Here is a 21,907-nt window from a genome sequence, read left to right on the forward strand (position 1 = left end):
GTGTACATAGGATTCTCATGGCTATATCTTAACTCTCCCTCTCTAATTTGGGATGTTGTATTGATACCAGTCAATCTAAAAAAATAACAAAACGAAAGAGGAATGCATGATTGACATCCTTGTAGAGAAGTCTCTGCACACAACCCCGCTTCCTTTCTTACTGTGAATGCTTACGGTTGCAAAGGCTGGGGAAAAGACATTGTCTTTGTTTTCTAGTTGTCTCTTCAGCAAGCCTACGGATGTCTTGAAACAAAAATCTTGACCTCCTTGTCGTTTCTGTCCCATTGTAGGTGCACGATATATACTTGATGGAGGGATAGTTAGAAAGAAAAAGGATTGCCCTGAACTTCATCCTCTCCCCTTCCTCTGGCAAAAGAAAATGGGAGTTTCCCTCAGCTGTCTACCTTGCTTTCTGAGATAAAGGGACCAAGAAGAAAGTTTTCTTTGAAGAGAAAGCTTGCCAAGGAGATGTGGGTTCCCACAAAGCTCGGTGACAAGCCCTGTTGCTGCTCAGCAATGCCCTTAAGGGGCCCCGCCCCCTGCCCATATAAAGCCAGGCTGCACTGGGGCGGCAGCAGCTGGCACGCAGCCTCCAGCCTCCGGAGCACCGTCCTGGCCTTGGCACTGGCACTGGCACAAGCTATGGCAAATGAAGTACAAGTCCTGCTCTCCCCGCTGAAAGGGGGGCATCCTCCTGCAGGTAGGCTACCCACCTGCCCTCTGCCGTCCTGCAGAGCGCACCGGTCTCCCTGCTGCTCCTCTTTCCATCAGTGCCTGCAACAGGGGCTCCCCAACAGAGCCGAGGTTCCCAGCGTTCCCTTGTCACATTCACATCACACGACCTCATTGCCTCCTACATCTTGGAACTCTCCGGGCTTATGTATACACCACCTGAGGATTGGTCAAGCCCCAGTTGAATTAAAACCTCATTAGAAATGAAGGGATAAGGGATTCAGAGCTTGTGAAAGGGGAGAGCTAAGGTTGGACCTTCCCTCCTGGGCCATAGGTAAGCAGCGAGGCATCCACAGGAAGGCAATTTACTGCCATGGCAACCTTCTTCTCAAGAGGAGCCAGCTCTAAGTCTCAGTTGCCCCAGGATGACTGTGCATCCTCTGACTTCAGACCCAGGGAAACCAGCTTCCACACAGAGGACAGCAACTTTATTTTTCTCTCTCTTCTCAGGCTTTGGGGTTTGGCAGTGTTATCCAGAATGTAGTTTGCTTTGTCATCAAGCTGAGGAGCACTTTTTAATGCAGACCCAAGCACTGGAGGGGGCTGACTAGGGAAAGTAGCAATCAAAGTATTTGGCAAAGTAGCCATAGTTTTCTCTCTTTATTTTTCTTTTTCTTAACGTAGACTCTCTGTAATATGAAAGTTAGCTTTATTGTACTTACTGTTCATATAGCTTGGCTGAGGTGAGCAGGTCTATTTTTAGCTAGCTTCATGTTCTTTCAACTGTCTTCCTTCTTTTTTTCCTTAAGAAACATCTCAAAATCTTGACCACTTTGTTCTTGCCTTTCTCCATTGACAAAATTTATTGGCATAATGCTTTGGCACCTCTAAGCCAAGGTTTTTTCAGTTATCTTTGCTGTAGGGGATGCTGGCAAGAATCACCTTCAGAAAGCTTTGAAAAGGAACACAGAGGTTCGATAGCTTTGTGGCGGACCGCTCACCTGAAAGAGTCTAAATTTTACTACTAATTCTGAGCTTTAAGTTCTAGGCATTGTGCCTCAGTTTCCTGTGGCAGACTCCTGACCTTTTATACTTGCAATTGGATTTGGCAATAGTTAACATTATCTGTATTTAAAGTTAATGATGCTGGGGCGCCTGGGTGGCTCCGTCAGTTGAGCGTCACACTCTTGATTTCGGCTCAGGTCACGATTTCAGGGTTGTGAGATCAAGCCCCATATCAGGCTCGGAACTGGGTGTGGAGCCTGCTTGGGCTGCTCTCTCCCTCTGCCCACGTCTCTTAAAATAAATAAACAAAACAAAATAAACAAAATAGAGTTGATGCTAACTAATGGTCAGGAACTATATATGCAAATTATTAGAAGCAACATTCATTACAGAAAGGAAAAAAAAAAGAATACATTCTTTTCCCACCTCTTCCACCCCCATCCTTCATGAAAAGGAGAAGCTAAAACCTGATTCACTAAATTACATTTATGCACAAAGAACACGAGATAAACTTAACCAAATGAAAGTTTGAATGAAACCACCAGGAACTTTCTGTCCCACCGCTAATGATTGCTAATTACTCTGTGTACATAGCACACCATGACTCCATCAAGCATGTCACAATGCCCCTGGCATGACAATTAATTATTATGAACTGTGACACTACAGATAAGAGGTTTGGGGTAATTAGGATGGAGATGAAGGCAGACTTTTGCCTCCCCACAGAGAGCAAGCGAACAAAGAAACCTCCTCCTTCAGCTTGTCTTGCTACATATTTTAAGTCTGAACCAGTTTGCTGTGGTGCAAAATGTTACTGATGGAACAATAATTCATTGCCAAAACGCCACTAAATCTTCACCTGATTTTTATAAGCAAAATAGAAATCCCTGAAGTGGGCAGCAGGTGCGATGTGGCGGGAAGGGACTGACACCACCTTTGGAACTGGGCAGAGTCTCGGCTTACCCTCTGCCTTCATTCCATACCCCTGGCCACAGAAAACTCATCTTTTTCTTTCTTTTTTTTTTTTTTTTTAACATTTTATTTATTTATTTGACAGAGATCACAAGTAGGCAGAAAGGCAGGCAGAGAGACAGGGGCAGGCGGGCTCCCACTGAGCAGAGAGCCTGATGCGGGGCTCGATCCCAGGACCCTGGGATCATGACCTGAGCCAAAGGCAGAGGCTTTAACACACTGAGCCATCCAGGCGCCCCAGAATCCTCCTCTTTAAAGCAGCAGCTAATAAACAGAATTGATACTATTAGATTGTTATGATAATTAAAGGAGAAAACCCATGTAAAGCAGCTGATACGTGAATGTTAGTCTCCTTAAAATGCAGGCCCTAGTGAAACACACCTCTGGCAGAAGGAATGATCCTTCCCAGTCGCTCGCAAGGGCTTCTGATGTTCACAGCTGCACAAGGCACGACTGCGGCAGTCAGAACAGAAGGGAACTGAAGGAAAGGGACAAGATAAATGTGCTTGCCTCCTCATAGTTGAAAATGAAACCTCTCAGAAATCAACCAGCTGTCACTCTTTCCCACCTTCGTGTGGAGTGCTTAGTCACGTTTCTTTTTTGTATATTAATATAATAAACATCTCAGTTTGGTTAGCCCTGATTATCGGTTTGTGCTGGGAAACAAGACTACATTAAGCTTGAGGTGGTCTAGGTGCTATTCAGCTTAGCTCTGGATTTGCTGCTTTTTTGTTTTGCCTTGCTCTCAGTTTTAGAGGAAATCCATCACGTGAATGGCCAAAAATCTGTGAGCGGAAGGTGATAGAAGGAAGCAAAGTACACAAGGAACTAGAAAGAGCAGGAGTTCCGAGGCTTTCTGTATTTCTTGCACGTTGTAACTGGGTTTAAGTCAAATGAATCAGAGCCTTCAGAGGGCTCACTTTGAAACCCCCAGAGAGAATCAGTTTTCTGGCTCACTAATGAGAGAGGGAAGTTTGGAGACATGCGCAAGTGTGAATCTTATACAGAAAATGAGGGGGGAACCATAGCTACAAAAGGGCCCGGATCATTTAAAATAGAATAAACACCACAGGCTTCCTTTTCTCAACTCCCGTCCGCTCAAGTCAATGTATGCGGGTTGATCTGTGAGGCTGGAGGAGAGGTGGTGAGACGCAGTCCCCCAGACATCACGGGGACAGGGGTTTGGATGACTGTAAGACCAGCTGCTTCCCTAGACACGGCCACAGCCCTGCAGACCGGCAATGCACTGTCCTTGTTTCACAGAGGAGCAAACTAAATGTCAGCAAGGTCGAGGGACTAGCCCGAAGCCATGCAGCTAGTTCGGGCAGTGGGGCTGAGATCTGAAAATAAAGGGAGCCCCATGCTCCCCTGCTCTAGAGCCCTCTCTCTTTACTTCACCAACTTTTCCTGACTTTCCTTTTGGGTCTCGATTGACATCTTAAAATGGGCTGACAAACTGACTCTAAATGCAAAGTGAATGTTTTATGCACATCTCAACTTTTAGTTAAAATCTTCAAATATAACAGCTCAGTCACAAGGCAGCGTGTGCACAAACCTTTGTGTTATTCGGCCTTTTCCCGTCCATTTTCCACTGATTCGTGAAAGAGAAAAGCTTCTTTTGCGGACAGATGTGTCTTTCTTTATCTTGACTATCCTCTACCAGAAATGTTGTCTGGAAGATCTTAACTGGAAGATTATCATATAGCATCCTAAACTCAAGTGCCTATTTTTGCAAAGTTATAAACTACAAAAGCAACCAGAAGAGTATAATGCTCGCTCAGCAAAGGTTCATTTTCCCCCACATAAATTTAGATTTTCTAATGAAATTATCCAGAAGGGCATCTCTCTCTTTTACATTTTTTAAATCTCTAGTTCATTTTGCATAAAGTCTTATCTTATGTATTTGTACTCAACTATTAAAATGTTAAAATCAGTTCATATTTTACCTTGCCCAATTCTGATTGGTCCTTCTATAGAAGTTCAAAAGGCATTATAGTCCCAAACATGGAATTGTGTAAATTACTACAGCTTTAACTAAGCTAAGTTAGATACAGTGAAACTTCGAAGAGTTCTCATGAGTTAGACCTACCTGGTCTATCGAACATGGGCAGTATCTGATTGTGTCGGATTGTAAATATTTATTTACAGTGGTTTATCTCAGTTCTGGGAGACCAGTGTGACTAGTGTTCCCAGCAGAGCTTTGATGATGACCCTCCCATAAACCGGTTCCATCTGGTTCAATCACCCCAAGTAGTGTGAGGAGCCTTAATCTATATCTTAGTATGTCCATGTAGAGTATGGGGATATTGTTTTCTGTGTCTTTCTGCTATATGTGGCTGACCAAGCAAATTACCTACCAGAACAAGTTTGATACAAGAACTGTGCTCTGGAAATCCAAGGTGTGTGTGGTTTACTTATGTCTCCTAAATCACTGAGTTAGAGCATACAGCCCCATCAGAGAGAGGATTCAAAGTCTCCTGGATGAAAGTAGGAATCTTCTGGGAGAATTTTTAATTTCCCCTCAAATCTCTCTGTCTTATTATTCTTAAGAATACATTCTTCAATTTCTTCTGGCATTTACTTCTCTGTTAAGTGCCTTATATTCTTTCCAAAGGGAGGAAAGTGATTTTATTTTGGAGACAAAGATTTAATGATAAAGATCACCTACTTTAACTTCCATCAGATTCCCCCACGTCCTCCTAAGATGTTCATGGCAGGGGCACTTCTTGAACACACTGAGAGCCAAGGGACTTACTGTTCTACTAGGCACCTACTTCCCCTTGAATAATACAAACTAGCCAGACCAGTAGCCAGTATCTTTCTGGAACATTTATCCTTTGGTCTTCAGTCTCTCCTCTGGAACAACATCAAGTAAATATAAATAATAACAATTACCATAAATCAGGTGCTCCTGTCACCTCTATTGTCTAGAGTAACCTGAACAATTATTCTTATTGAAGGATACAGAAACTGAGTCTTAGGGGGATTTAAGTGTCTTGCTCAAGGTCCCAGAGCTCAGTAGGGGTAGAACTATCTGACCCTACATGAAATTTCCTCACCAGCATGGGTGCCTGGGTGGCTCAGTTGGTTAAGCATTTGACTCCATTTTTTTTTTTTTTAAGATTTTATTTATTTATTTGACAGAGATCACAAGTAGGCAGAGAGACAGGCAGAGAGAGAGAGAGAGAGAGAGATGTGGGGAAGCAGGCTCACTGCTGAACAGAGAGCCCGATGTGAGGCTTGATCCCAGGACCCTGGGGGTCATGACCTGAGCCAAAGGCAGAGGCTTTAACCCACTGAGCCACCCAGGCGCCCCTGCATTTGACTCTTGATCGCAGTTCAGGTCTTAATCTCAGGTCTTGATCTCAGGGTGGTGAGTTTGAACACTATGTTGGGCCCCACACCTGGAATCTACTGTAAAAAAAAAAAAAAAAAAAAAAAAAAAATTCCTCACCAGAAAACCATTCCTCCTCCACATGATAGCCCCTCAGATGTTTGGAGATGCCACCTACATTCTCTTGAGTCTATCTTCTTCAGAAGTGACGTTTCCATACTTCCTAGTTCCTCCTGTGATGTGGCTCCCGTCTTCACACTGGCCCATCTCCTCTTGACTTGTCTAAGTTGTCAAGATTTTTGCAAATCAGTAGCACAGAACTCAACAGTCCAAAGGGCATCTCATTTTTAACTCTTGCTTATTTTAACTATTAACAAGTTTGCTTCTATAGTTGGTGATAATAATCAGTCTAGGTAGAATAAATACCTAGCCTGGGTGGCTCAGTGGGGTAAGCCTCTGCCTTCGGCTCAGGTCATGATTCCAGGGTCCTGGGATAGAGCCCCGCATCGGGCTCTCTGCTCAGCAGCGAGCCTGCTTCCTCCTCTCTCTCTGCCTGTCTCTCTGTGTACTTGTGATCTCTGTCTGTCAAATAAATAAACAAAATCTTAAAAAAAAAAAAAAAGAATAAATACATAGAAACAACAGCATCAGGGAAAACACAAGGAATGTTAATAAGAAAATAATTACAGCATTCCATATTTCAAAAGCACTTGTCACAGGGAGAAAGAAAAACACAGTTGGGAGGGGTACTGAAGGCCCAAACTCTAGACTTCCTGTTTGGCTCCTCTCAGCACAAGAGTCAGGGGCTGTGAACACTAGCCCCTTCACACAGAGGCACTCCCTCCTCCGTCTTCCTGGAAAAGCCATCCCTTGGTTTATTTCACATCTACATTCCGTGGCTGTTCAGAAGATGTTTTCTCATCATTTGATTTCTGTTGCTGATTACTCTGCATGCCTTTTTCTCATATAATATGTGTCTCTTTCTGGGTATGCATGAATTTAAAGCAGACCATGTGTAAAAATAGCATTCTTTTCCTAGACTGACTCTAATACTGCAAAATTCTCATGAGAAGCTTTTATAGTCAATGAAAAAACAACATGGTGATTCAAAATGACCAAGTGGAGTTTATTCCATGAATGCAAGAATGGTTTGATAGTAAGACAACCATTAATCTATCTTTATAGATTAATATCTGTTAATATAAGTAACCACATGAAGGATAAAAATCATGGATCATATGCATGAATGCTAAAAAGGCATTTGTAATTTTCAAGCCCAACAAAATAGTAATAGAAGAACATTTCCCTAATTTGAAAAAATATATATATATTACATATACATATATATTTTTGTGTATATGTGTGTGTATCCACCTAAGTACACATCATATGTAATGAAAAATTTAAAAACAATCCCTTAAAACTTATTGTAATGAAGATGTCAACCATCATGACTATTTAACATTATTCTACAGGAGGTAGTACTATAATTCTTTACAGGTTATATAATGTTTTTTACCTGAAAAACCCAAGGGAATCAGCAACAAAAAAAAAAACATTATAAACAGTAAGAACTCAATAAGGTCTGGGTATAAAGTCAGTGATATAAGAACAACAATCTGTCAGAGTTATAATTGAAGAATTGACCCCATTTACAATAGCAACAGCCAAGGTAAAATGCTTAAGGAATAAACTTGACAATAAATGTGTAAGATCTATGCAAACCAGTTACTGAGGGACCCCAAAGAAGATGTGAACAATGGAAATGCATACCACGTTCTTGAATAGAGAGTCTACAGAAATATAAACATATGAATTTTCCCTTTAAAAAAAATCTTTAAATTTAAAGCAAGACCATTAAAAAAAATGGACAAAAAAATTTAACAGCTCATAAAGAGAAAATAGAAATGGCTTCTAAAACACAGAAATAAGCTCAACCTTTAGTAAAATAGAAGAAATGCAAATTAAAACACGTTATCTTTCTTTTTTACCTTCCTGCTCATCAAAACCAAATATTTCCCAGCTCCCATTGTTGTTAAAGTAGGAGGAAAAAAATCACTGTCATCTTCGTTCCTGAGGCTGTAACTGGTACAGCCTCTGGGAAAGGCGATTTGGCAAGTTGTAACAAAATTTTAAATGCACATACCCTTCAGAACTAACAAGATCACTTGTAGGAATTTCTCCCACGGGTATACTTGCACTTGTGCAAAATTATGCGTATAAAAGGATATTTGTTGCAGCATTGTTTGTGACATCAATGAATTAGAAACATCTGAAATGTCTAACATTTGGGAATTGGTTAAGTAAATACAGGACGTTCACATAATGAAAATTTAAAGCAGATGTTAAAAAGAACGACACATTTCTCTATATATAGATAGATAGGGAATTTACTCCAGAATATATGATTGAATGAAAAATGTAAATAAACAAGATGTAGAACAAGGTGTATCTTATGCTGCCATTTAAACAAGAGTAATATGTGCAGTATCTGGGGATGAACATAGGACTTGTCTACCATTAGCAGTATCTAGGAGATGAATTAGGGGCTGGAAATAATGGTGGGAGGGAGACTGCAGACTCTTTTACACTTTTTGAATTATGGGCCTTATGCATATTTCACAAAATCAGCAATATATATAATAATTTTTAAAGAACAGTGATAAAGTCAAATTTCTAAGTGCATTGAGAAATAGAATAGGTTTTCCTTACTTTTCATTTTATTGGACTGAGCTTTGGAATTTATCAGTTTGACATTTCCATAAAAAGAATTAACAGGTTCAAACAAATCAATGTCCATTTAGCTTTTTCTCATTTGAGCTTGTCAGATTTTAGATGTGCAAATTTCCTGGGAACAGAAAGAAGTATTTGCTTTGACTTGCAATCTGAAATGGGTTGTTCCTTTTCAAAAGTTGATTTCATCTGACATTGTTAAACACTTGAATTGCTGTTAGGTCATCTGTAGCCTAATTAACACTAATTGATCTCCTGAATGGCAGGATTTTTAATGTAGTTTAATTACTCATTAGAACATCTGAGCTTGGCCAATGTCTGGAGGTTTGGGGTCTGAGATGGAAGGTGGGGTTCCGGTGGGATCAGAGGCATCTCTCTTGAGTTAAATGGCTGTTACCATCACATGCCCTGACTTTTGGCTCATCCCTCAGAATCTGTGCTTTTGAATGCTTTAGTTGAAAAGAAAAAAAAAGTGCAAGCCTTGCACAAACTTTAATCTTGTGGGAAAACAAGAGGGTCACATTGTAATTGTCTGTGGCTATCATAAAAAGCATAGTTGGTTTGATAACAAGAAAAAATGTTTTTCAGCGAAATGCCTAAGGGAGTAGGGAGTATGTTGCTATTCTCTTCCCCAAACCAAAGGTGTAAACCTCTGCTACTTTTCTTAGCCTCAGTTCCTGCTCTCTGAACATAAACAAGCAGACCTCAGCCCTTCTCCGCTTCCCCACCTTGTCTGCCTAACACAATATTTTTTCTTCTATTCAGTTCAAGGTAACATTTTATTGTGTTGTTTTAGATAAAAGTTTAGATCTTCAAAAAGTAAGTTCTAAATTTCTTTTCAAATCTAAATTCATACCTTGAATAAGAAAAGCAAGCCTACTGTTTTTATTCTAATCACAACTCCTGTGTTGATGCTTGTTTGTTTATTTGTTTTGTTTTTGTTTGTTTGTTGTTTGTTTGGTGCTTATTTGTTTATAGTAAAGGCTGGAGGAATGCGAATTTCCAAAAAACAAGAAATTGGTGTCCTGGAGAGACATAACAAAAAAACAGGATTAGAGAAAACAAGGTAGGGATTACTGAATTTCTTCTCTTCATCACCTCAAGGAGTTTTGAGTGACTGCTTCCAGAAGTCAGAGGCCTCCCTGAATTTTACGATAAACCAAGGCTCCCCAGGCCTTTACTGAACAGAGTTAGAGCCAGCCAGCTGAGGAGTGGGGGCAGGGGCTAAAGAAAGGCACATTCAGGTGAAAGGTTGCTACCTTCTAGAAAACTCTATCTGGGCCCACTCATTACCCACATCCTCCTCCTCTCTGCAGCCTGCCCATCTCCCTTGTACTTACAAAGCACAATCCTGAGTGCATCCAAACCCGAATCATGTTCCTTGATCCTATTTTCAAATTAGCCTTTAAAATAATGTCCCTAGGCTGGCCCTGTTTACATAGTATGCTTTCTGCTGTAGCAAATCTTCTGAATTAAAAATAAATGGGTTTTGCGGGGGGGGGGGGGGGGGGGGGAGTAAATCCATCACTTAATTATTTAGAAAATAATGGCCGCGATATTTGGCATAGCCAGAAGGCATAGAGATACTGAAGTTGGTCTCTCTCTGCTCCTTCTGCTGTGACCTTGACAAAAGGCACAGCTCATCAGAGAGCTGTGGGCTGTGGAGGTGCGCAAATGGCCCAAGCACAGGACTGTGGTTAAGGAAAATGACTGTGTTGTAAATGAAAGAAACGTGCAAAACTCCAAGGAGGTGATGGGGACACTTCAGAGACAATTTCAACATGGGTTCCACAGATGAGTTGAAGAGTGATTCAAACAGAGTGAGTTAGAGGACATTCAAGGATGCGTAGGGATGTGTAACAGTAGTCTCAGAAGGGAATGCAGCGGGAAATAGACTGTGGAATTTCTCTGGCTCTTTCATACAAAATTATTTTGAAATCATTTTTAAAGTTTTCTTCCCAGTTTCTGGGAAGAGAATTTTCTGAGGATTTGTTCCACTTTTAAAACGAAATGCGCGTTGGCCCCATTACCAGTTATGTTTTTTGTTTCTTCTGATATCAGAAATAATTGCCACACAATGAAAGCCAAGGCTGTAAATCCTCAGCGGCTGACCGAGCTCTAGGACAGTTCTTAGAACAGAGAAAGCCCTTGAAACGACACCAGGCTGTTGTTGAACTGCAGGCTGGTTTGATTCTGTCACTAAAACCTGATCAAGCATAAGCCGTGTTCATGGTGACCCTAGTTATCATGCCTGGGCCAGGGACTCGGGAACTAAAAAGTCATGGCTTGGAAATGACATCCAGTTGGCAGCCAGTAGACGAGGAATTTGTTCCTCTGCACCTCAGGAAATGGGGACTCGACTATGAATTCTGGCATCAGCCGAACATTTTGGGAAGAGCTGACCAGAGAGTAACAAAGTGGAGATTGGAACCCTCTTTAAAAATTCAGGTGTTGTCTTATAGTCATTCAAAAATGAGGATGGGGGGAGGGGTGGCACCTGGGTGGCTCAGTTGGTTAAGTGACTGCCTTCAGCTCAGGTCATGATCCTGGAGTCCCAGGATGGAGTCCTGCATCGGGCTCCCGCTCATCAGGGAGTCTGCTTCTCCCTCTACCCTCCTCCCCCTCTCATGCTCACTTTCTCTCTCTCTCTCTCTCTCCCAAATAAATCAATAAAATCTTTTTAAAAAATGAGAATGGGTCCACAGCAGAACATAAACAGCAGGAAATAGCTCACCTCTCTATTGCCCTATTCACTAGCATCAGTTATAGGGGGCTTGATGTGTGTAGGATTTGGGGGCCACTTTAAAGAGAAGTGATGAAACTTCACAGATATGAAAGGGCTGGGCACTGGCCTGACCGTGAGGAGGAAGGAGCCGGTGCAGGGCGAGGCCTTGAAGCTGGAGCTTCATTCCCTCCACCCTCAATCTCCCTCAGCCGCTGGCATTCCTGTGCTTCGGGAGTGCGTGCAGGAAATATGAGGCCCTCATTTTCATGGACAAACATCCTTCCTTACATCTTCTTGGAGGATGGCTTTTGCAAAATGTATCAGAGAAAATAAATTTCTAAGTACCATCAATCTATGTCCATGTCCTAATAACTTCCCCTCACCAATGCCAGCCATCCAAGAAAAAAAAAAGTGCCAAATGCAAAGTTTCCATCAAGAAGCTGTACAAGCAGGCTCAGCCCTGATTGACGCTCTCCTTCAAAATAAATTGGCCCGAGAAAAAGAAGCCAGACGCAAAAGAGCCCATGCTGTGTGATTCCTTTTATGAAGTACAGAAACAGTCAAAACTAATCTGCAGGGCTCTAAGTCAGGGGAGTGGTTATCCCTGGGGTCAGCTGGTTTGGCTAGTTGTGAAGAGTCACCAAGCTATATACGCCCATGGAAAGATGAAATAAAAATACACCAGTAATAATAACTTGGCCTACAAAGATTTTTACAGCACACAGACACACAAAAGCAGAATCTTTTTTTTTTCTGGATACTGCGAAGCAGAATAAAAGCTTAAAGGCCAAGTAGACAGTCGCTGTAGCAATCATTTAACCTCCTTAGTAGGAAAATTTTGGGGTCCTAAGTGAAATTTTGTTTCATCTTTACAGTGCCATTGCAAGCGTTGCCAAACTCCAGGCCATGGATGCTCTGAATGACACGCTGGAGAAGGTGAGGCGGGGTGTGGGTGAGGCCCCTCACGGACGCTCCCGCTCAGGATTTATCCAACAGTCAGGTCGAATGAGTGAACAAAACTGAGCACTGAGCTTTTATCCAACTCAGACATTTGCCGTTCTTGGGGAGGACTGCACTCTCAGTCCAAGGAACACAAAGAGGTTTTGGTGAGAAGACCTGTTTCTCCCAAGTTCCTAGTGTCTGTTTAATAAATCATGTGAAAAATAAGACAGAAAACAAGGCAAGAATCATGACACCGAAGTGGCAGAGTTGTACTGTGCCATCCTGAAATTTCTCAGAATCATCGGCATGTTTTTATAAAAAGGCAGCCTGTGGATTGGGACTTGAGCAGTGCGGGACCTTGCTACCCACCACTTCCTACCCACAAGGCAATATTTGATTTGAGGTGAAAGTGAGTGGCAGACAGTTGCACAGGTTAGGGCTGGAGGAACATTCAGCACTGGCTAGGTTTATCCAGGAAAATCTGTTCGTGCGGGTGGTTGGCCGTTGCTAAATGTATTCTATATCTTGTATTTCTTCTAAGTAGCTCCAGAAACTTGGAAAACTCTTACCAGATTAACAGTGGTTTGGTTTTGGATTTACTAGTTTGTTTTTGAATTTTGTAGGTAAACTAAGTGAAGGTCCTTATTCTACCCTGCTAGGGCAGATAATTTGCATTGAAAGCAAAGAATAACCACTCTGCTGCTCTCCTGTTAATGGAAGGGACAGGACTGTGCATAATTTATAGAAGGAAGACTGTCACTGCCAAAATCAGGGCTCTGGAAAAGATGGGAGCAGAAACTGAGCAGCTAGACCTCTAGGGGCCTCCATTTGGTAGCGGCTTCTCTACTTTATTGGTATGACCTTGAGCAAATTACTCATACTGTGCCTTAGATAAATTATTTGTAACTTGGAGATAAGGAAGGGCGCCTGGGTGGCTCAGTTGGTTGAGTGTCTGACTCTTGATCTCTGCTCAAGTGTTGATATCAGAGGCTTGATCTCAGGGTCACAAATCCAATCCCTGTGTTGGGCTCCATGCTGGGCATGGAGTCTACAAAAAAAAAAAAAAAAAAAAAAAATGGTGATAAGGAAGAGTATATCCTTCACAGGGTTGTTGTGTGGAATGAGTTTGTACGTGTGATGCTTTTATTTTTTTTTTTTTTTTTTTTAAAGATTTTATTTATTTATTGGACAGAGAGAAATTACAAGTACACTGAGAGGCAGGCAGAGAGAGAGAGAGAAGGAAGCAGGCTCCCTGCTGAGCAGAGAGCCCGATGCAGGACTCGATCCCAGGACCCTGAGATCATGACCTGAGCCGAAGGCAGCGGCTTAACCCACTGAGCCACCCAGGCGCCCCCGTGTGATGCTTTTAAAACCGTGCCTGGCACAGTGTAACCTGTTTGCACTCGGGTTAGTAGTACTGGTTCTGTGACAGCAAAATAAATAGATATATCTGAAGTCCACGGGATGTATCAAGGCAGATGGTACTAAGCAGATTTTTTTTTAAGTCATCTCCATGCCCAACATCAGCTGAAACTTACAACCTCGAAATTAAGAGTGGCATGCTTTACTGGCTGAGCCAGCCAGGTGTCCCAGTACAAGGCGAGATCTTGATTATAGGCCACCGCTACAAAGCCTTCTAATGTGAGGGGCTTGTTTCTCCCACAGATAGATTTGAGGTGATGTCATAAACAGCCCCCTGCCTCCCTGGCTTTAGAAGAGGGGCTGGGATGAATGTGCCAGAGCAAAACAGGCTGTCTGTCGGCTTCTGCATCCCACGTCCTCTTGCGCCTGCCCACAAAACGCCTCTTCCTCGGGGGCCACGGACTGGGTGCACTCATAAATGGAACTGGAGGGACTGGACACAGTCCTCTAGAATATATGTTAACCCCAAATAAAATGTTTAAAGGGAGTGGTCAGTAGAAGCTGATTATGCTATACATTTTTTTAAAAAGATTTTATTTATTTATTTGACAGTGAGATACACAGTGAGGGAAAACAAGCAGAGAGAGAGGGAGAAGCAGGCCTCTTGCCGAGCAGGGAGCCTGAGGCAGGGCTCTATCCTGGGACATTGGGATCATGACCTGAGCCAAAGGCAGACGCTTAATAGCTGAGCCACCCAGGCACCACTAGGCTATATATGAGTTATGGTGCCAGAGTCTATATTGTTTTTGATAGACACATATGCTTATGTCATGACATAGAGGAGTTCTTTCCCTTTCAGTTAAAAATATCACTTCCTTATTTCACAGATTAAAAGGAAAATCAACGACAATAACAAGTTGTATTTGTAAACCACAGGAAAACATTGAGATGGTGTGTTGTTACAAATATTTTTAACAGCAACTGTACCTATTTAAAAAAAGAAAAACACAATTTTAACTCTTAGTTCAATGTTTACTGCTGTAGGGTTGTGGCTAAGAGTACAGAGTTTGTTTACTGGTTAAAACAGGGCTGACATCAGACATCAGATGTGTCTCCTGATGGCTCTGTCACTCAGATTTCCTCCCTTTCCTATGCCTCTGGTTCCTCATCTGTAAATGGGAATGTGGTTAATAGGATCCAGTTCACAGAAATGTTGTGAGAATAAAATGACCTTATGTAATATACACAAAGTACTTAGCAGAGCCAAGTGCAGTTCGCCCTCATAAATGTTAGCTTCTATTCCCGGGCAAGCATGCTACAGGATCTCACTTGGAATCCCAGGCAAAGGATAAAAGGCCCGCAACAAAATCAAGTCCCAAGATCACCATATATGACTATCTTGAGTATGGTAATTGGTGGGATCCATGTGTTTTCTTACCACTAAAAAATCCCTCCGGAGTCTGTAGTTCAACCTGAAGCACAATAAGATTTTTTTTATAAGAGAGAGGGAGAGAACAGAAAGGGTGGGAAGCAAGGAGGGACGTCCAGAAGGAAAGAGAATCTTAAGCCCGCACTACACTAGGGCTCTGTCTCTTGACCCCGAAATCAAGAATCCAAGGCTTAACCCACTGGGCCACCTAGGAGCCTCTTAAGATTTTATAGTAAAGGTCAACTTGGGATGGAAAGACATTTTAAAAATAGATCTGTTGAGATCTGTGGTTGTCAGGAGCTAGGGGTGAGAAAAGGGTTTGACCAAAAGGAGACAGGAGGAAATCTGAGGGTTGAGGGTTCTGCCTCTTAATTTTGGTCACAGACTGTATGTACTTATGAAAACTCATAGAACTGTACACTAAAGGGGTATATTTTACTGTAAATAAATTATACATTAATTTTAAAATGAAAAATGCATAAACTATATACTGCCTCATACAATAAAATTAAGATATATAAAAGATAGAGAAATGTAAGTATAGATATCTACTGATGGCTTTTCACCAGCATTACCATTCCCCCACAATATCTTTGTCATGTAGACCTAACAATATATAATTGGCCAGAAGAAAGACAGTAGCAGAAATGAGGGTCATATCCTCTGCATTTAGAAACATTCATGCCCTCAGCTAGAGTTATGTCTGGTCCCAAGAACCCATGTTAATTCTCATACCAATGCAAGAATTTAAGAGTCTAAGGCAGTGGGGTGCCTGGGTGGCTCAGTGGGTTAAGTGTCCAACTCTTGATTTTAGCTCAGGTCATGATCTCAGGGTTGTGAGATCGAGACTCACATCACCTCCATGCTGAGCATGGACCCCACTTGGGAGTGTGTCTCCCTCTCCCTCTGCCCTGTCCTTCATGCACATGTGCATTCTGTCTGTCTGTGTCTCTCTAAAAAAAAAAGAGTCTAAGGCAGTAAGAGGACAGTCTTATTCATAGGATCTCATCAACCACTTACACATGGCAAGACATTTCTATCCATATGTCACTCATCCCTGGATACCGTGCTTTAAAACCGACCTAAGGGCTGAGATGTGGGTGATTGAAAAACAATCCCCCAAAGCCTGTAATTGTATGAATCTAGGTGGGAAGCAGCCTGAAATTTTCCCCTCCCACTACTTCCCCCAACTCTTCTCTGCACACAGAACTCTGTCTCCCACTACCTTTCTCCTTGCCTCTTTCCCTCTCCAGATAGCCCTTCCTGCCTCTTCCAGCCCTCCTTAATGAGAAAACTCAGGTTGCCTGGTGACAGGCCATATAACCTGGTATTCCTGCAGAAAAGGCCTTAGGTAACCCCCAAATTCTCTCAGCTGAAAATCTGGAAGAACCGGTCTCAGACCAAGTTCCACCAACTCCTTCAAGGCTGTTTGACTCTTTAGAAGACACGTAGCTCCTCTGAGATTTATGGTCGTTCATTTAATCTTTTTTCTTTTTTTTAAGGCAGAGAGTGAAAGACAATGATACTGCCAAATAGAATTCTGTAGACGGTTATGGAAATAAAATTTGGCAATCATTGTGAAGCTACTCTGAACATGAAAGTATCCAGTTGAAGCGTTAGTAACAGGGTCGGGTTATGGTGTGGCGTGGGGTGGACTGTTGAAGCCTAGTTAAAGTTGGGGCCACTTTTCAAGTTGCCAAATGTGTCACCACTGCCAGAGTTGTGAGATGTATGTGAAATGAGATCCTAAGGGAGCGGAAACTATCAAAGGCATCTGCAAATCTAAAAAGGTGTCTCTTGTTCTGTAGATGAACGTCACAGTAGGAGTAGCCTTGAATTTCATTGACTCAAGCTGAATGTTTTGTTTTAAGCATTTTGCTTAACGGGGTGTGGAAATCTAAGTGCTAACATTCAGGCTGGAAGTTAACACCCTGGAAAGATGAATAGAAGAACAGCCAGTCTGTGAATACTACCTAACTTCAGGCTCTAAAACAAAACCTGCCACTCATTTTCTTGCATCTAGAATTTCTTTCACAGCTCCGATCATAAAGACTTTTATTATGCTTCTTTTGCTTTTTTCTCGGAAACGAAAACTATAGATTCTGAGGTCACAGCTACCCAAGATGAAGGTAAATTCTGCATGTGGGAGTTTCTATTGATCTGCTTTTCAAGTTCAGTATGTTGCCCCTTATATGATGGAGTCTCAGCAAGACCGAAATTCTTGTACACACACTGGCCTTGAATTCTTTCCCTTACAAGGTTACCCGAGATTCTCTATCCTAATGAATCAGACAAGAAGCACCTTTCTTTTTTACAAACACTGTCATTCTATAAAGACTAATGATGAAAAATCCAAAGCTTCCCCAAGGTTCAGATGCCAGACTGAAGCCTGGCTGGAGGTGGTACTCTGGAAAGCTATTCCTATTTATTTCTGGTTCCCGCTAGAAAATACAATCGTCCTATTGCCATTGATACAAAATCTACAGCAAAGATTTAGTCTATTTCGAGGTTAGCCATTTTATTAACAGTTTCGATTCTTTTTTTTTTTTTTAATTTATTTGTCAGAGAGAGAGAGAGCGTGAACACAGGCAGACAGAATGGCAGGCAGAGGCAGAGGGAGAAGCAGACTCCCTGCCGAGCAAGGAGCCCGATGTGGGACTCAATCCCAGGACGCTGGGATCATGACCTGAGCCGAAGGCAGCTGCTTAACCAACTGAGCCACCCAGGCGTCCCTAACAGTTTCAATTCTGATAGAAGACTCTTTGTAGACTCTCCACCTGCAACCCGCAAGTCCTTCTACATTCAGGTGTTCTCCATTGAGGGACTGGAGCATATGAGAAAGAGAACTTGATTCTCTTGTTGGATATTCAAGAGTTGCCGGACAGCCCTGCTCCAGGCTCCTTAAGACCTGTATATTTGTAATTTAATAATTATGGGCAGTTTCCCTAAGGCTGTTACCTTTGCCAGAATTATTTCCATTTCTTTCTCAATCCTGTTGATTTTTTCCTCCCTTAAACTTTCCCAGATCAGTTCACAGATGGCCAACAGGCCCCAGGGACAGCCTCCCATTAATTCTGATCTGCAGCATTGCCCTCCTGAAAAGCAGTTGAGCAGAACTTTGAGGACCTCTGTTAAATGCCTTAGTAAAAATGTAGCCCCTAACCCCTGTGCATTACTGGTGGGAATGGAAAATCTTACAGCCACTATAAAAAAAAGCCACAATATGGCAGCTCCTCAAAAAATTAAACATAGAAATCTGTCATCCAGCAATTCTACTTCTGGGTATATACCCAAAAGAATGGAAAGCAGGGATTTGAACAGATGTTTATACACCATTGTTTATAGCAACATTATTCACAATAGTCAAAAGGTAGAAGCTACCAAAATGTCCATCATCATATCATCATCTCACATACACAAAATGCGGTATACACACAGTCAGTGGGATACTGGTCAGCCTTAAAAAGGAAGGGAATTCTGACACATATCACAACTGGGTAAGTCTTGAAACAAAAGAAGCCAGACACAAAAGGACACATCCCGCATGAGTCCACTTACACATGATACCCGGAGCAGTCAGCAGTCATAAGACAGAAGGTAGAATGTGGTTGCTAGAGGCTGGAAGGTGGGAGGAGGGAGCGAGGAGTTGTTGTTTAAAGGATACAGAGCTTCAGTTTGATGTGATGTAAAAGTTCTGGAGATGAATGGCAGAGATGGTTGCACAACAGTGTCAATGCATTTAATGCCGCCAAGCTGTACGCTTGAAAGTGGGTGAAATGATAAATTTTGTCCTGCGGATTTTACAAATTTTTAAGAGATTAAAAAAAAAAAATACAGCCTCTAAAGTGTGGAGATAAGCCTAGAGACAGTCAGGTCATGAGTTGATGCCTCCCCTCCCCTGCTGTGGTCACTGTCACAGTGACTCTGTGGCTTTGTGTCCTCAGCGTCGACTTGTCATCTTGCCCTATCTCACCTTGTCTACTTGCCCACTTTTCTTTTATGTCAGAATTACTTGTTGTTTCCTTTCCCACCCCCTTCATCTTGTGCTTGACTTCATGTAACCTGGCAGGCGATCCTCCCACCTGTAATCTCTTGTATGTGGTTTAGAGCCAACCTGAAACAATCTATCTGTTTTAGTTGACACTGAAGACACCCAGTCTGGAAGAAAATTACTGAAGTCAGTGGCCTCTTAAGTTTCCTTTTGGTTCTAATGTTAAAACAAAAACAAAACACACTGCCCTTACCACACTCTAAAATACCTTGTGGCCCAATGGTAATTAATCTGGCCAAAAAAAAAAAAAAAAGTCACTCGCTCTTTTTTAGATTATAAAGCAACATTTATGACTAATACCTCGATTATGTTTCTTCCTTCCTGCTAGAACGCCCACAGAGACCATCCCTGGGTTTCATTATGATATTACTTCTGCCTGCTCATGGTAAAAGAAAAATTGTAGAAAAATACTCACAGGCAAAGTAAAGAAGAAGATGGGGAATTGCTCATAATTCCTCAGAGATAAGCACTGTTAACACATCAGCGTATACTCCTCTGGGGTGTTTAATTGTTTAAGACCAAGAAGAAAGGACTTTCTGGAGTCAAGTAGCACATGAAAGGGAACGCTGTGTGCCTAGAGCTCAGGGACATTTGAGAAGAGATATAAGACACTAATGTTTTCCCTGGCTTAGAAGAGGCCAAACAAACCATAAACAATGTGATGCTTGGGGTCATGTGTAGTTCATCTCCCCCTTTATTTAGCTTGAGTGTGAGGGCAAGGGCATGTAAGTTCTGCAGCGATGTTAATTTCCTCATGAGCTGAGGCATCCCTTCCTTGCTGGCTAAGGTGGGTGTCCTTAGGTATCTTTCTGTTGTATTGATTGGCTCAGAAACCAAGAACTGGAATGGACCCAAAAGGTCACTGGGTCCAAATTCTTCTCCTAGGAGAACTGCATGTGAATTGTTTACAGCACTGGGCACCTTTTCCATCTGAAGCTGTCCTTAGTGTGAATTCCATAAGGTCGCTCGGTTCCATATGAAATTCCTCTTACTGTCAAAAGCTGTTTGTGTTCACTTGAGCCATTTTCACTTGTTCACTGGAGCCCTTTTCCTCACGATATCTTCTGTGGGATGACTAATAAGAACTTTTGTTACCTGGAGCTACTAATCACTCCTCAGCTTTCTTTTTATGAGGCTGTGGAGACTGAACCATAGGAAATTGCCATTATTGGACCATTTTTTACCTACAGAAACAGCCATTTCAAGCTTCAACATACTAACTGGCCCTAACTCTCCATGGCTTCTTTCAGAGGTTCCTTATTTTTGATCTTTTTACAAAATTCCTCCCCAGTGGGATCTTCTCTGGTGTTCCCTACAGCCTCCTTAGAATATATATTCTGTATATATATTGATCTATATATACTGATCTATATATACACCAAAATACTTGTTAATCTTGGAGGACTGATGAGATATAATTAAGCATTCCTACCTTTAAAAGTGTCACTTCAAAACATACATATAAATGCATATGTGTATCCTGTACATCATCTTGGGTATAATATAGTTGATAGTTTTCAAAATCAAGAACAAGCTAATAAGAGAAACGGAATGAATGCATACATATGTGAGCCCAGAGCAGGAGGTGGTATGGGAAAAAGACGTATGAGAGAAGTAACCAGAACTGTGAAGTTGCCCTGACCAACCATATGGCCCTCTACTACTGTAATACTTCATGACCAAAGAGATCCAATGCGCTTATTTTTTCTTTCCTTCTCACCTTTAGCTCAGCCATAAATTTCCAGCAGTAATGCACATGGCACATCAAAAACCCAGACCCGCCCTGGAGAAGGTCACTCCACTGAAAAGGATCTACATTATTCAGCAGCCTCGAAAATGTTAAGCTGGAACGTAAAACACAGGCGTCTGGCCAACTGCTGCGAACATCTGACAGCTTAGGGAAAAGGACCAAAATGTTCCATAGGCCTAGTACACTTGCTTGGTAAATAAAACAGCTTTTGTATCTTCTCTTTTGACTTTAGATAATAAAGCATCCAAATTTATAAATCCAGTGCCTTCTTGGGCCTCATTTTGGTCCAGGTCAGGACCCCACGGATGATTACATAGGTAATCCTGTGGAAACCTGGAGAATCCAGAACACTTGGGTATTCCACTCCACCTCCCGGGTTAGGCCCTTTTCTCCTTGATGCTGACTCTGAGCTCTTCCACCCACAGTGAGTTCGCTCGCAAGGACAGAGGGGAGACAGGAACACTCTGAGCTGTGCAGAGGCCAATACTCTACGCAAACATGAGGCGGGATTCTTCTCAGTATGTTTATCCTAAGATGCTCCAGCTTTCACTTGAGGTGAAATGTCGTTTCCGGCTCCCCACATAAATATGGAGGTTCATTTCGAAGGTTTGGTGAGGGACAATGAAAGCCTTAGGTTTGTTAAAAACATATTGTCTTCTGTAAAGCTATCAAGGATGAAAGGTAGAATTACAGTTTCAGCAGAAGATTTGTTCAGGGCGTCCCACAAAGTTCATGCTCTTGAACTTGGGGGTGGGGAGTCATGATGCTGTAGGGCATTGTGATTAGGGTATAGATGTTGGTTTTATTTTTTTATTTTTTTTTAAAGATTTTATTTTTTTGACAGAGGGAGAGAGATCACAAGTAGGCAGAGCAGCAGGCAGAGAGAGGAGGGGAAGCAGGCTCCCTGCTGAGGCAGAGACCCCGATGTGGGG

The 21,907-nt window shown here is 42.1% G+C and overlaps 1 protein-coding gene and 1 long non-coding RNA gene across 2 annotated transcripts; both read left to right on the top strand.

Annotated features, from left to right (window-relative positions):
• The first annotated feature begins 558 nt into the window (after positions 1 to 558).
• Positions 559 to 21,234, top strand: DAPL1 (death associated protein like 1). The gene is made up of 4 exons (XM_032355650.1): positions 559 to 700; positions 9,695 to 9,782; positions 12,317 to 12,377; positions 20,952 to 21,234. Exons 1-4 carry the CDS (start codon positions 643 to 645, stop codon positions 21,066 to 21,068), a joined length of 324 nt encoding a protein of 107 aa, XP_032211541.1. The 5' UTR covers positions 559 to 642; the 3' UTR covers positions 21,069 to 21,234.
• Positions 12,384 to 12,608, top strand: LOC116597653. The gene is made up of 2 exons (XR_004288722.1): positions 12,384 to 12,522; positions 12,553 to 12,608. It is a non-coding gene; the product is annotated as an uncharacterized LOC116597653 (long non-coding RNA).
• Positions 21,235 to 21,907: the final 673 nt, after the last annotated feature.

Source organism: Mustela erminea, chromosome 8, assembly GCF_009829155.1.
Source record: "Mustela erminea isolate mMusErm1 chromosome 8, mMusErm1.Pri, whole genome shotgun sequence".
Classification (NCBI taxonomy): Eukaryota; Metazoa; Chordata; class Mammalia; order Carnivora; family Mustelidae; genus Mustela; species Mustela erminea.

What these genes read in the sequence shown, in the direction of transcription:
- DAPL1 (XM_032355650.1), top strand. Translation starts at nt 643, where the DNA reads ATGGCAAATGAAGTACAAGTCCTGCTCTCCCCGCTGAAAGGGGGGCAT. An exon ending in AGGGGGGCATCCTCCTGCAG is followed by an intron (nt 701 to 9,694) that starts GTAGGCTACCCA and finishes ATTTGTTTATAG; the next exon opens with TAAAGGCTGGAGGAATGCGA. An exon ending in ACAGGATTAGAGAAAACAAG is followed by an intron (nt 9,783 to 12,316) that starts GTAGGGATTACT and finishes TCATCTTTACAG; the next exon opens with TGCCATTGCAAGCGTTGCCA.